At 45.5% G+C, this 15,707-nt stretch overlaps 1 protein-coding gene across 4 annotated transcripts in view; it reads right to left on the minus strand.

The window, feature by feature from the left end:
• Nucleotides 1-3,827: 3,827 nt before the first annotated feature.
• Nucleotides 3,828-15,707, minus strand: part of CLSTN1 (calsyntenin 1) — a 392,368-nt gene continuing 380,488 nt past the window's right edge. For all 4 annotated transcript variants that reach the window (XM_069241167.1, XM_069241166.1, XM_069241170.1 and 1 more), the window contains one exon: nucleotides 3,828-6,548. In XM_069241167.1, the coding sequence (XP_069097268.1) occupies nucleotides 6,348-6,548 (201 nt within the window). In that variant the 3' untranslated portion in view covers nucleotides 3,828-6,347. The remainder of the gene's footprint in view (nucleotides 6,549-15,707) is intronic.

The following is a 15,707-nucleotide window of genomic DNA, read 5'->3' on the forward strand; positions in this document are numbered from 1 at the left end:
GGAGGCATCTGTTATTACGTATTGTGGCACTGGGTCTTGGAAAGGCCGCCCTTGGTTTAAATTTATACTGTTCCACCATTGAAGCGAGGTGTATGTTTCGCGGTCTACCAATACCACATCTAGAAGTTGACCCTGTGCCTGTGACCACTGTGATGCTAGGCACTGTTGTAAGGGCCGCATGTGCAACCTTGCATTTGGGACAATGGCTATGCATGAGGACATCATGCCTAGGAGTTTCATCACCTTTTTGTCTTGTATTTTTTGATTTGGATACATGGCCTGTATTACATTGTGAAATGCTTGAACCCTTTGTGGACTTGGAGTGGCAATCCCGTTTGCTGTGTTGATTGTCGCCCCTAAGTATTGCTGTGTTTGACACGGCAGAAGGTGTGACTTTGTGTAGTTGATTGAGAAACCTAGTTTGTGTAGGGTTTCTATGACATACTTTGTGTGTTGTGAACACTTTTCTAGAGTGTTGGTTTTGATTAACCAATCGTCTAGGTACGGGAACACATGTATTTGCTGCCTTCTGATTTGTGCAGCTACAACTGCTAGGCACTTTGTAAAAACTCTTGGCGCAATTGTTATTCCGAATGGCAACACCGTGAATTGGTAATGTGTTCCTTGGAACACAAACCTTAAGTACTTTCTGTGTGAAGGATGTATCGGTATATGGAAATATGCATCCTTTAGGTCTAGTGTTGTCATGTAGTCTTGTTGTTTGAGTAGTGGGATTACGTCTTGTAATGTCACCATGTGAAAGTGAGCTGATTTGATGTAGGTATTTAATGTTCGGATATCTAATATAGGTCTCAGAGTCTTGTCTTTTTTGGGTATGAGAAAGTACAGAGAGTAAACTCCTGTTCCTTTCTGGTGTTCTGGTACTAATTCTATTGCTTCTTTTAGTAGTAATGCCTGAACTTCTAGTCCTAGAAGATCTATATGCTGTTTTGACATATTGTGTGTTTTCGGTGGCACGTTTGGAGGGACTTCGAGAAATTCTATGCAATAACCATGCTGGATAATTGCCAGTACCCGAGTGTCTGTTGTTATCTCCTCCCAATGTTTGTAAAATTGTCTTAATCTCCCCCCCACAGGTGTTATGTGTTGGGGATGTGTGACTTGAAAGTCACTGTTTGTTTTGAGGGGTTTTGGGGCTTTGGAACTTCCCTTTATTTTTTGGGAAGTGTGCCCCTCTATATTGCCCCCGAAAACTTCCCCGCTGATATTGGCTTTGATAAGTGGGCCTTTCTTGTGAGGTTGTGGCCTCTGGAGGTAGACCTCGAAATCCTCCCCTAAATTGTGTTTTGCGAAATGTGCCTCTGATCTGTGGGGAGTAGAGTGCGCCCATGGCTTTTGCCGTATCAGTATCTTTTTTGAGTTTCTCAATAGCAGTGTCGACTTCCGGCCCAAACAACTGCTGTTCATTAAACGGCATATTCAGCACGGCTTGTTGTATTTCCGGCTTGAATCCTGGCGTACGCAACCATGCGTGTCTCCTTATTGTTATTGCAGTATTTACTGTCCTTGCAGCCGTATCTGCTGCATCCATTGCTGACTGTATCTGATTATTGGATATGCTTTGTCCTTCTTCCACCACTTGTTGTGCCCTTTTCTGGAACTCTTTGGGTAAGTGTTCTATGAAATGCTGCATTTCGTCCCAATGAGCTCTATCGTATCTTGCCAAAAGTGCTTTTGAGTTGGCAATGCGCCATTGATTTGCTGCCTGTGCTGCAACCCTTTTACCCGCAGCATCGAATTTGCGACTCTCCTTGTCTGAAGGTGGTGCGTCTCCCGAGGTATGAGAGTTTGCTCTCTTGCAAGCTGCCCCGACAAGCACAGAGTCTGGTGTTAATTGCTGGGTAATATAAACAGGGTCTGTTGGCGGTGGCTTGTACTTCTTCTCCACCCTTGGAGTTATGGCTCTGCCTTTTACAGGATCCTGAAATATTTGTTTGGAATGTTTTAGCATTCCCGGGAGCATAGGTAAGCTTTGGTATTGGCTATGAGTGGAGGATAGTGTATTAAACAAAAAGTCATCCTCAATTGGTTCTGCATGCAAGGTGACGTTATGAAAAGCAGCTGCCCTTGAGACCACCTGCGTTGTAGGATGTACTGTCTTCAGGTGGTGACGGCCTCGCAGGATAACAGTCTGGGCTGTTATCTGATACAGGAGCATCATAAAGGTCCCATGCGTCGGGATCATCTTGACTCATTGCAGTATGAGTCGGGGATTGCATCAGTGGTGGAGTGGCTACCGGTGATGTGTGCACTGATGGTGGTGGAGATGGTGGTGGAGTTGTTTGTCTTGCCACCTTTGCCTGTGGCTGCTTGTCCTTTTCTTGAAAGGCAAGTCTTCTTTTCATCTTAATTGGGGGAAGAGTGCTTATCTTCCCTGTGTCCTTTTGAATGTGGAGCCTTCTTTGAGTGTAGTCTGGCTCTACTGATTCAAGTTCTTCTCTGAACTTATGTTTTTGCATCTGGGAGGACAATCCCTGTTCCTCTGTGTAGGAACCTGTTTTCGGTTCCGAGGCTGGATGTTTTGGAATCAAAACCTTTTCGGTCGCCTTTTTGGGCTCCGAGGAAACCTTCTTTATTTTCGGCGTCATGGTGTCTCGGTGCCGACCCATTTCGGTGCCACTGTCTCGGTGCCGAATCTGCTCGGAGCCGCTGTCTCGGGCCCGAGATTGCGGTGTGGCGGTATCTCGACCGGAGTCGGATGACTTCGCCACAAGCGTGCCCTTTTTCAGTACCGATGATCGGTCACCTATTTTTCGGGTTAAGCCATGGCCTGTTGGCGGTGGCGTCCCCTGGGCTTTTGTTGTCTTTTCGTGAGTTTTATGTTTCAACGTCTTACTCACGGTTTTCTGCGTTTCTTCGGGATCGAGCTCGTCCGAGTCTGATTCCTGGATGGAGAAGGTTTCTTCTTCCTCCTCGAAACACCCTTGTCCTGTCGGTGCCGACGCCATCTGCAGTCTTCTTGCTCTTCGGTCTCTTAATGTCTTCCTCGACTGAAACGCTCGACAGGCTTCACAGGTATCCTCCTTGTGCTCTGGAGACAGACACAAGTTACAGACCAGATGCTGATCTGAATACGGATACTTGTTATGACATTTTGGGCAGAAGCGGAATGGGGTCCGTTCCATCAGCCTTGAAGAGACACGTGGCCGGGCCGACCAGGCCCCGACGGAGAATCGAAAAAACCCCGAAGGGCCCCCGGAGCTCTCCAAAAGTCGGTGTCGATGTGTTGTAACTAACCAGATACCGAACGCAAACCATACCGACGATTTTTCCGAGATTCTAACTAACTTTCCGACCCGAAACACGGAGCAAAAAGGAACACGTCCGAACCCGATGGCGGAAAAAAAACAATCTAAGATGGAGTCGACGCCCATGGGCAATGGAGTCGAAAGGGGAGGAGTCCCTCGATCTCGTGACTCGAAAAGACTTCTTCGAAGTAAAACAACTTGTAACACTCCGAGCCCAACACCAGATGGCGGGATGTGCACAGCATGTGTATCTGCAGCTACACATGCCATCGAACATATACATATACATACATATACAGCAGATACATTTCTTTTAACTTGCTGAAAGCATTTCAAGACAATACACCCTGGCAGCACTATTCAATTGTTGAGATTAACAATTAATTTCCCATGATGGGGAACATTTCTATACCATTTGCTATGCAGTTGAAGCCAAATTGCTTTCCTAAAATGTTCAAAAGTATTACAGATAAATTCAAATTGTTACTTCAAACACCACTTTGGTTTATGCTATTGAATGGCATGCATAAAAAAATGTCAGAGAATTGAAAAACAAAGTTTAGATCCAGAGATTTATTGTAGCTTATAGACTGTTGAAACTGACCTATCACCAATATACAAATCTGGAAAGTTAACCATACAGAGCCTACAAATAGCATCATGAAGTTTACACTCCATTTTCAGCAAAAGCAGTTTCTTTCGTTATGATCTGCAGTCTAATTAAAGCAGCTACAGTGAGTAAATGGAAGGAGAATCCCTCTACACATCGACATGGACACAAGACAGCTGTCAGACAGTAGTTAACCCTTGTCAGGTTACTTAAAACTAGCTTTCATGGTATCACATAAAAGTAGGTAAATCATAAAACCATTCTGTTTTAGAAATCTAAAATTTTACATTAAAAAGCTGGCAGTTCACTGACACTGTGAGCTGGCTTCATCCTTTTTTCCAATGCTAGCAAGATCTCCAAGTTAAATGAAGTACACTGCTGGAGTTACAACACACTATTGAAAAATACCTCCGTGTCCATGGGAAGCAAGGAAGTCTGCTGCTAGGGAGCTACCCAGACAGGGCATGAGGCAAAGTAATCAGGAAGAAACTTCTAAATTATCTCATCCAAATTCACTCTTATTGGTTACAATGAATACCCCAAAAAACTCCCATTCAATCTTCTTTGGCAGTGTTCCATCTTTACCCATCAGTTTGTCTGACTTGTGCACTGCTGTCCATGTAAAGTATGCCACAGGTTCTCAAAACAAGGCGGGCTTTCCTAAACTATGGATGCATCGACCCTGATCGTAACTGGTATGAGTGTTCTTACCACTTGACCATCAAAAGTGGTGCATGCCTTCACTTAAAGAATACCGTTAAAACACCATTTGCACCACCTTATACCCGAGAGGTGTGGCATCTGAGGCAGCCAGAGATCGTCGCTCTGAAATACCAAAAGCGACCTGCCCTATGGTAATATAGCACTCCTTGATGTGGAGTTTTCGTACCTTCAATGGTTCTCATCAGATCGAGCTCCAAAAATAAGAGCTTTTATCTACTGTTAAATCAGAAAGCGGCCAAAGCTGAGCATTCTTGGAACACAACATTATTGACTCGATTTACAAGACTGTTTGTACAATTTACAATTATAATTTCACCAGCAGGAAAAACAAATATTACTGAAAATGTAAACAAATGGCATACACACCAGCAATTCAGGCTGATGCAAAGGAAGCCAGAAATCATAGACTGGAGTCACTTGATGTAAGGGGAGAAAAGCCACTCGCAGGAATGAATTGATGCGCCTGGAATGTGGGCCAATACACAAGATTCAAAGTTCACTACCTGGAGTGTTAACTTATCAGCACCACAAACAGAGGGGCTGCGAGCAACAGTTTGCTCATGTAAGAGTTGCTTAAACTAGCGGTCCAAGCAAACACCTGAGCATGTCAGGGGAGTGCAGCAAGCTCTGAAATCTGCCTGCAAGTTTAAAGAGGAGGAAAAAATACAAAAACTGTGCAAGTGGCACCCAATGAACACCTTGCCTCTACAGACTGGCAGTGATCACCACCAAGCCCTGGGCAGGAAGAGTACGGCACTGTGCAAGGACCGCAAACAGCACATTTGTCTCAGAGCTGCAAGGGACACCTTCCACATCATAAAACAGATTCAAAGATGGAGAATGAAAAACTACGCCCATGCAAGGAACTAAAGACCAGGACATCTCATGGTCAGTTAGTTGTAAAACGCATCACAGTGGAATGAGGTAGGGTCCATGACTGGGCCACCACTTCAAATGGACTTTCCTCACCCCTTACTGTAGGGAAAAGAAGGGACAACTAACAGCACAAACCAGTGCCTGCTAAGCATACCGGATACCAGTCAAATAAAGTGCCCCTGCGCAGACTTGAACAAGAACTTTCCAGTCTCTCCTGCTCCATCAACCTTTTTTTGCACCTAAAATCATATTATATGCTTAAAACCCAAACCCTTCTTTCACTACCACAAATGACACTAACATAGCTCAACATATTTACAAAATATTAAAAAGTTAATCTACAATTATTCACCTCAAGTTTGTTTTGCCACTTTTCACATGCACTAACTTGAAGAAAGTGAGATAGACAGATATATATATATTGTATATATACGTATAGTCCACAGGCTGCATGTGACTGCAGCGTAAAACCCTTTGCCAGCTGTGAAACCGGTATAACCTTTACAAAATGTTGAATGACGCCAACGCAGTCCAACGGGTGAAGAATATAGTCCTGAAACCTGTGTGCAATGTCTACCAATCTGTAGAGTCATTCAGCTGAGATGATGGGGAGAAAAGTGCAAGGTGGGTCTATACATAGTGTTAAAAAGTCTCATTACGGAGGAAAAAAGGGCATATCTATTCTACAGACAGACACTTGGGACGAGCCAAAACAGCACAATTTTTTTCTTATTTTTTGAGCGTGTCTGTCGGATCTACTGGCTTTTTTTTTTTTTTCCTTTTTCTTTTTTTACACCTTGGGGTCTTGGAAGGAATGAAGAGGGTTATTGTGGAATCATCTGCAGGAGGAGACAGAGGTCAGCGGATGCTTAATATGTGAGTGTTGAATCATCCCACTCAAGCTGCTGCTGTCGACTGACGTTCTGCTGGTCCTCTTCACGCTCTCCTTCCTCCTCCTCACTGCTTTCAGACTCCGCACTGGTGATGTCATCATCTTCCTCACCATCCTCGCTCTCTTCTTCCTCCTCCTCTTCCTCTTCACCAGCACTGCTGTGCTGGTCCTCATAGGTCTGTGAAACAATAAAACAAAGAAAAAACAGCTCTCATTAACAGACTACATGTTCAGCGATCCAATAATCCCTTACTGTAACGAGGATTCACCCTAGCACATTTTTCTAACTCTGGTCAAGAAGAGCATTAGACAAAAACTAATGGCGGAGTTAAACAGTGTGCTCGCTAAGGTCTTGTGCACTTTGTGCTCAAGTGAGGTCTACTCAATGTTCATGTAGACAAAATACCAGAAATGTAGCTAGCCCCATCAAACCAGCACTCTGAAAGGCCCCCACATAAACATCATACAAAACCCAATTTATAGATGTCGTCAGAGAAATTTACAGAAAAAAATAATTCTTAATTTATTCTCAAATGACTGCCAGTATATCTATATCTATATATAAAAATCTAACTTCTGACACTGTGCAAAGTTTGGCTTTCACTTGGTATCAGAAAAAAAGAAACTATGGAAGGAAAAAAAAAAAAAAAAAAAATAACTGATCTGCTCCTGCTCACTGTTGATTCATGTCTTGTGCAATCCGGGAGAAAAATCAGTCAGCGGATTACATATTTTGCTAAACACGCAAAGTCAAAGTCCACTTTTTAGGGGTAAGATAATATACTGATCGTATTGGAACTGTGCAGTCAAAAATACTCAGTAGGAAAATCCCTTGGTATTTAAACAGAAGCTCCTTCCGAATTTAGAAGACAAATGTAAGGGTATTGTTTGTAGCCTCCCCCCACCCACCCCCCCAAAAATAAATGGCAGGGAAGAGGGTAAAGAACAAGTTAAACCTTCAGTAACACCTTATCTGGTAGACACTATAGCCCTCATTACGACCATGAAGACCACGAAAGCCGCGGGCGCCAGAAGACCAGTAGGTGGGGGAGAAAGTCATCTACCAGGTGACAGGGAATGAATTACCTGTAACCGGTAGCCTTTCCGCCATGGTTTTCGTGGCAGTGCGCCGCGGAAACCATGGCAGAAAGCCGGCTCCTAATACCGCCGGCAGTCTTCTGTGGACCGCCGGGTCAGAGATGATCATCTCCGGCCCGGCTGTTCCGACCGCCATGGCGGTATGTGTGGAGATGTAGTTGGTTTGCAACGGCCAAAACACCACACTCAATGTGGCAGTCTGTACCACCAGCCTGTTGGCTGTGGGACCACCACATTTACCCTGGCGGTTAATACACCAACAGGATCAAAATGAGGGCCTATATCTAACTGCAGATTCCTTACTAATAAGTCCTCTGGAAGACACACGTGAATAATGCTCGGTACGATTTTCTCGTTCCTTGTTATCAGTTTATTTGTAGTAAGACCCCTGACCCGGCTGCCGTCCGCTCCAACTGCTACTTCTCCCTTCATCGCCCATTCCCTTCTAGAATCCCCACATTGCTGAGAGACAGCCGGGTTCCACCACATCTTAAAGACATAATACATAACAACTCTACAATATAACACTTACACCTTTGAATTCTCGCCAGGTGTCCGACTGGATGTGGCAGATTTTTCGTGAGTAGTACCCCTACCAACCCGTAGGCGTCGATCAACTTAACATCAGCAGTTGGCATTGTCTGTGCCGTAAGTGACATTGTGGTACCTATATAGGTGCCACCCAGGTGCGCGGACGTCAGTTTCTTTTCACAGATTTCAACACCAGAAGCGCAGAGCCATGAAGAACACTGACTACTGATGTCAAAATTAGGGTCCTGAAGGGTTATACATGTCCCTATATCTCCGTTGACAGATTAGGGAGCATGGGTGAATCGGTAAGGAATCTGGAGCTAGAAAAGTACATAGAACTGCTTGGCCCACATTGGCTTATTGATGGGTCATGACATTCAGAGTAATGTTTTGTAAATATTAGAGGTATTTTCCATGTAGCTGTCCTGCATATATCAGCCATGGGCATGTTACCTAAAAAGGCCATGAAGGCTCCCTTTAAAAAAAAAATTATAATTAAAAAAAAAAAGTAGAGTGAGCCTTAGGAGGGAAAGGTGGATTTCATTTAGCCTTAATATAACAAGTTGAGATGCATTTCACAATCCAATGAATCCCGATGAATCCTTAGACGTTTCAAGTCCAATTCTTGATGTAGTTTCTAGAGTACTGGTGGAAAGGTCTCTGGGGAATGCCTCAAAGATGCATGTTTTTTCGACTCTGAAACTTGTTTAGGAACATGTATTTTTGGAGCTGAATGTCTCGGATCCAATACTGATGTTTTCAGTGCTGGAGTGAAGTGTTGCTTTGCTTCTGAAGATTTCAGAGCCGAGGGTCGGCTTGAGTCCAATGTTGAGGGCTTTGGGTCGACTAACTAACCCCACCCCCATCCCTTCACGCTGAGCTGTGACTGGGCATTTCTGGATCAGCTGCTCGATGCCGACCATGGGCCAAACGCATTAGTGGCCCAATGTCAGTTTATTTTATGGGATGTTTGATGCTTTGCTGTTGTCGGCGGTATTTGGGTGGAGACGGCACAGTACTCATGAGTTATTGTCCTGGAGTGACCTCTTGTGCCTCTATGTCTGACCCAGATTTGCTGTCTTGGAAGGTATTCCCTTCATCTGCAGCTAATGTCTGTGCCTCTATCTCAAAATCTGAAAACTCCAAACTGAAGAGGTTTGGAACTTCAACATCCCATTGAAACACTTCTTGTCTTTTGATTCCTTACGTGTCTTTTTAATTTGGCAAGACCTGTAGGCCTCACAGGTTGTCTCCTGGTATTTGGAGATAATCACAAGTTACACATCAGGTGTAGGTTGGTGCGTGGAAACTGGGCGTGACACAAAGGACAGAATCCGTTTCATCACCAATTAAACATTCATTGAAAAGAACGCTGAGAAGTTCTACTCCAAAGGGCGAAGGCCCAGATGGGCCTCAGTTGAATCAAAACCCATGGACAAATTTGATGTAGATGGTATGGAAAACAATACCGACGGTATGAAAGAAAAGCCTGATGATGCTATCGACTCAAAGCAGAGAGGAGGTGTCACTATACTGTGCGACTCAAAAGACTTAAAAAAATAATAATAATAATAATTTGCACACTTTCAAGCCAAACATTGGAAAGCAGACTTATTATTGATGGCATGTGTGGGTGTAGATACACATGCTTAGCTTAAGTGTCTTGCAAGTCCAACACTACCATCCAGTCTCCTAGATCCAGAGCAGACATGATCTGAGCCAACATGAACATTTTGAATTTCTCCTTAATGAGGAAAAGATTGAGGGCTCGTAGATCTAAAATAAGGAAACAACCTTTGTCCTTTCTGAAAACCAGAAAGTAGCAGGAATAACAACCCCAGTCTACTTCTGGCACCGTACCCCTCTCCATGGCTCCCTTGGTCAAGAGAGCCATGGCTTCGTTGCGGACAAGGTACAGATGATTCTCCATCTGCCAGCCATGAGATGATGGCACGGGGAGAGGTGTATTCTTGAAGAGAAGAAGCAGCCACTTCAGGCAATCTCAAATCTGCAAAACCTACCTGTTCGATGTTATGGACTGCCAGTAGGGCAGGAGGTGATGGTGATCCTGCCATCAACTGGGTGTCCACAGTGGAAAAGGGGCAAACTAGGAGGGTTTCAAGGCAGCTGCATTGTGGGGGGGAGCAGGGGGGGGGGGGGGGGGGGGTTTGACGGAGGCATTGCAGACTGACCAGCCAGCTGGCCACCTGACCCATGCGGTCTGTGTGAACCACGTCCTCACCCACACTCAGGCTGGGAAGCATGCATTGCATGATGGATGGGCAGGAACTGGCGGATGATGGATGGGCAGGAACTGGCGCGGCTGGAAGCCGCTTCTGTAACCACAAATGAAACGAAGGGCAGATTGAGGGGGACTGGGGATACGATTAAGCCCAAGGTCCTGGCCATAGCCCAAGTCTCGCTGAAGCGCTCTAATGTCAAATGCGCCTTGCCTCCAAAGAGATGGATGCCTGCACAACCGTGTCCCACAGTGTGTGAATAACGTCCCAAAAGGCATGCAGCGTTCACAGACCGCAGTGCCTGGCTTGCGGAAAAAAACATCTTCACAAATGGATCGAACCTCTAGGATTCCCTATCCAGGGAAGTGGTAGGAAAAGAGCTGTGGGAAGTTGAGGCTTGGACAACCAACCTCCCAGGGGTAGGGTGTTGCGTGAGGAAGGTTGGGTCCCCAGGTGAAAGACTATGGCAGGGACAACTGTCCTATTCACAGAAGCTCGTTGCTGGGTTTGGATAAGGTACCCCAAAAGGATAACCGCAAGGGCATCACTGAATGGGATTAGAGGGTTTGGATGTGGATACTCCTGGTTGCAGCACCTCTGTTAAGATTTTAGAGTTGACAGCCGCTGAGAGTAGCTTAAGGTCTAGGAGCTCACTCCACCATTGCATAGGAAGAACCCTCCTCCGTAGCCAGGGTAGGGGAAGACAGCATACAAGTATCTAGAGAGGTATCCAGTCCATTAGCTTCACCCAGATACTCATGCCCTGATAGGGCTGGTATTCTAAAGGGTCCAGCAACCCCTCCCAGTCTTCCCCGAGGCCTAGCCCAAAGGAATAGGGCTCATGCTCCGATCTAGGAGGCAAAACTCCTGCCAGTGTGTGGCGACACCCATCCGGCTCTGTTTGGACTCTGGGATGACAATGGGGATGGCACTGCCAGCAGGCACAAATGGCACCAGGATTGATGGCATCAGGACTGGCAACGGGGAATGTGGAGATGGAATGACCAGCAACGGTCTGGATTCAAGACCAAATCCTTGGGGGCTCATCAGTGTATGGGCTAGAGCTGCTGGCGCAGAACGCAATGGAGTCCCCTCTGACCCCGTGGAGCTCGAAGCCCGCAGACTGCCCAAAAATTAAACGCATGGCCTCAAAGAGCCCCTTAAGTTGGGTGGAGGTCGCTCTGGCTCCCGAAAGCCGGCACGGGTTCCGATGAATGAGGCAGAGAATGCGGATGCTCCCTCCTCATGTTGAACAACTAACAAGGAGAAGTCGAAGACTGTTTTGACTTCTTACTCGTCTTCTTGGGCCTCGACTTGCCAGATCATCCCAAGGACTTGGACACACCAAGAAGTAAAACCTCAAAAATGGTCAAAAAGGTTCAGCCAAAATCTGACTGAGAGGTAGCTCTTCTCTCGGATTAGCGCTCGCTGGTGCAGAAAGACAATGACTGATTCCAACGTGTGAGTGGCGCATATATAGGTACTGCAACACCACTTCCGGCGCTGACGACGACAGATGCCGAGTTGATCGATGCCACCTATTGTTGCACAAGGGCTAATGAAAAAATTTCCAGATCCAGTCTGACACCTGGGGAGAATTCAAAGGTAAGGAACCTGCAGCTAGAAGTCTTTATCAGATTTATAATTTTATGATCCAGAAGAAAACCATTATGTACTATCATTAAGAATGTGACTGCATTATGCATTTTTTTGATTTTTAGAAGAAATATTAACTCCATACTTAAAGGACCTGCAAGTATGCAGAAATGTATGCCAAAGAACTCTAGGAGGAAGGTAGTTTGGTATACTAGACTGACCTGGCAGACAAAATGAACCACTGGAGACAAAGCTTGTTCATGAAGAAGCTGAGTTCAAACTCTGAGGACTACCAGAGTATCTGCCAAAATGAATGAAACTATGGGCAATTTCCTTGGAATGACTCCCCTCCAGCCAATATTGCAATAAGAACAATTACATATAATGATGGAGGCTGAGGTGCCAAGCACAGATAAAAAGACCCAAGCTGCCAGCCTTAGAACGCAGTCCAACCATACATGATTCCCCCTCTAGTCCCACACACTGATACTTTGGGGGGCCTCAGGAGGGAGGACAGATTGTGCTGGGTGGAATATGCCAATTGTCTTTACTCAATGTTTGCCATTAATCACCTTTACACTATGCCGGAGAGGAAACTCCCTGTAAGATGCAACAGTATTTCTTCATGGAATGCCTAGAGATGAATGGGTCTCCTTCATTGAACGTGTGGGCCTGAAAGTGAGGGTGGGATGCACTAGATCCTACTAACTGCAGATTTGTAGATGCAACTAGGGCAAAGTAATTTTTCGGCAGGGTCAGTTTTAAATGTGAGAATGCTGGGAGTCTGTGAGCCTTCTTTAAAGTGCATACGGATGCTGAGAGCCTATTTCTGGTTTCTCATTGTGAATCAGCATGGTGTTTCTTTTGTAGAGTGTATTGATTTTGGAACTATAAATCATTTCTGTTGATACTGACTGCTTAATAAGGTAATGAGTTTTTAAGAGCGCCTGCTCCGAATAAATGTAGATTCCTTTTGAGTTCTCAAGCAATACTTGAGAAACTGCTACCTACTCAATAGCTTTGGTGGGCAAACACATACTTTCCTTTTCTGTTTTGAGACTTTTCCTTTTTAGACGTGTTAAGAAGTCACAATAAACATACAGGTAGTCCGAAAAGCATCAATGAACAAATCAGGTGCGTACAAGTGGCATCTGCAGTGGAGCTGCATTTGAACCAAATATAGACACATATGATAGTCAAAAGTTAAAAAAGAGCAGACAACACAACACCCCAATCAGGGCAAAGACGTGGACTGCCACCAGTGTGACAGGGAACTTACCTGTAGGAGGGAGACTAACACACAGGCAGGTGAAACATCAGTGAGCTTTAATCAAGAGGTCCATCAGTATCAGTGAGAAGATAATCTCACCAGAGGTGCCAGATATCTTTAAGTTGAGATTTAGGGGGCTGCATTGAAGCAAATACTTTGCTGGTGGTGTCACAATAAATCATATCTTTCAACCAAACTGACTCTTTTGGGCGAAATGTACTTCCCATTGTCACTCTGCACTTGGCTAGCAGCAGCACCACTGTGACAAATCTAGGTATGCCTGGTGGAACATTTTAACATAATCTAGTAAAGCCTGCTGGGAATCAGCATAAAAAGTAGTGCCATTCATGATGGATAGAAGCATGAGAACCCATGTCCAGTACTGCTGAATGATAGGACATGTCCAGGCAAGATGTATAAAATCTGCATAGTCAGCGCTGCATTTGGGGGCAATGGCAAGGATGGGTAGGGTCTATTCTAGCCAGGATGTGCGGAGCGGTGTATGCATGGTTTAACAAAGTATTGTTCAGTAGCTAGTGACACTGTTTGGGTCCAGCTTGGTCTGTGCACAGCAGTATCACCAGGTTTTAGCAGGGATAGTATGACCAAGGTCTCGTTCCCATGCAGCCTTGACTTTACTAGTACAATATGGGTGCAGCACAACACAAGCTTGGTATATTTTGAAGACAAGCTGCATCCTCTCAGTGGAACTGATAACTAGTGTCAGCACAGGAAATTGATTAAGCTCCAACAGGAAGGAAGGGAACTAGGAAGGAAGGGAACTAGTCTTGCGAAATGTTATGTAGTCTCTGCAATATGAAGCGGTCCATATAGGTGGCGTCACCAAAATGGTAATGGGCAGCCTGTGTGAGGACATGTTTGTCCATGAACTGCTTCCCCAGTGTGTTTAGATGAAGGACTGTTAGTGTACACTGCACCATCTTTTCCCTTGTGAGGGGAAGCCACGGATTGTTCAGCAGAGCGACTGCTGAAGAACAGAGTAGAACCCCCACCCAAGCAGCGTCAGAGTTTTGTCCAAACCCCAGAAGTGGTCAACAGGGTCTGAATATCCACAGGGTCTCTTGTTAGACAATAGGAAAGAGGGAAGAGAGCAGAACATCCGTAGCAGGCAGCTGGATGATACCAGTAATATGCAAATTGGCACTCATTGGTATGGGAATCTTAGTAAACCGATAAGGAAAGTGGGGCAGAACCACCACCTTAATAATATCAATTCTACCTACCATGAACAGTGGTAGGTAAATCCAGAGTTCAATTTGCCTGGTGAGAGGTTTAAAAGCCAGGCCATAGTTTAAACACACCACCATCTCCTTCTGCCAGTTCAGGGCGATGCCTAGGTATTTAGTAGTCTCATCACACCAGGCCAGGGAATAATTCCAGTGTTGCACTGTTGTAAGGGCCGCATGTGTAACCGTGCGTTTGGGACAACAGCGGTGCATGAGGAAATCATGCCTTGTAGTTTTATTACAAACCTGACTGTGTACTGTTGGTTTGGTTGTATGCTTAACACTATATTGTGAAACGATTGAACTCTTTGTGGGCTTGGAGTGGTGTAGGAAGTTGGCTCTGTATGTACTATTTCAAAGTAAGAAATAGCATGCACAGAGTCCAAGGGTTCCCCTTAGAGGTAAGGTAGTGGCAAAAAGAGATATTTCTAATGCTCTATTTTGTGGTAGTGTGGTCGAACAGTAGGCTTATCAGAGGGTAGTGTTAAGCATTTGTTGTACACACACAGGCAATAAATGAGGAACACACACTCAAAGACAATTCCAGGCCAATAGGTTTTTGTATAGAAAAATATATTTTCTTAGTTTATTTTAAGAACCACAGGTTCAAGATTTACAAGTAATACTTCAAATGAAAGGTATTTCACTTAGGAACTTTGAATTAGCAAAACAGCATATACAGTTTTCACACAAATTACATATAGCTATTTTAAAACTAGACAGTGCAATTTTCAACAATTCCTGGGGGAGGTAAGTGTTTGTTAGTTTTTGCAGGTAAGTAAACCACCTACGGGGTTCAAGTTTGGGTCCAGGGTAGCCCAACGTTGGGGGTTCAGAGCAACCCCAAAGTTACCACACCAGCAGCTCAGGGCCGGTCAGGTCCAGAGGTCAAAGTGGTGTCCAAAACACACAGGCTTCAATGGAGAAGGGGGTACCCCGGTTCCAGTCTGCCAGCAGGTAAGTACCGGTGTCTACGGAGGGCAGACCAGGGGGGTTTTGTAGGGCACCGGGGGGGGGACACAAGTCAACACAAAAAGTACACCCTCAGCAGCACGGGGGCGGCCGGGTGCAGTGTGCAAACAGGCGTCGGGTTCGCAATAGGATTCAATGGGAGACCAAGGGGTCTCTTCAGCGATGCAGGCAGGCAAGGGGGCAGGGGGGGCTCCTCGGGGTAGCCACCACCTGGGTAAGGGAGAGGGCCACCTGGGGGTCGCTTCTGCACTGGAGGTCGGATCCTTCAGGTCCTGGGGGCTGCGGTGCAGTGTCTTTACCAGGCGTTGAGTCTTTGAAGCAGGCAGTCGCGGTCAGGGGGAGCCTCGGGATTCCCTCTGCAGGCGTCGCTGTGGGGGCTCAGA

Source organism: Pleurodeles waltl, chromosome 6 (assembly GCF_031143425.1).
Source record: "Pleurodeles waltl isolate 20211129_DDA chromosome 6, aPleWal1.hap1.20221129, whole genome shotgun sequence".
NCBI lineage: Eukaryota > Metazoa > Chordata > Amphibia > Caudata > Salamandridae > Pleurodeles > Pleurodeles waltl.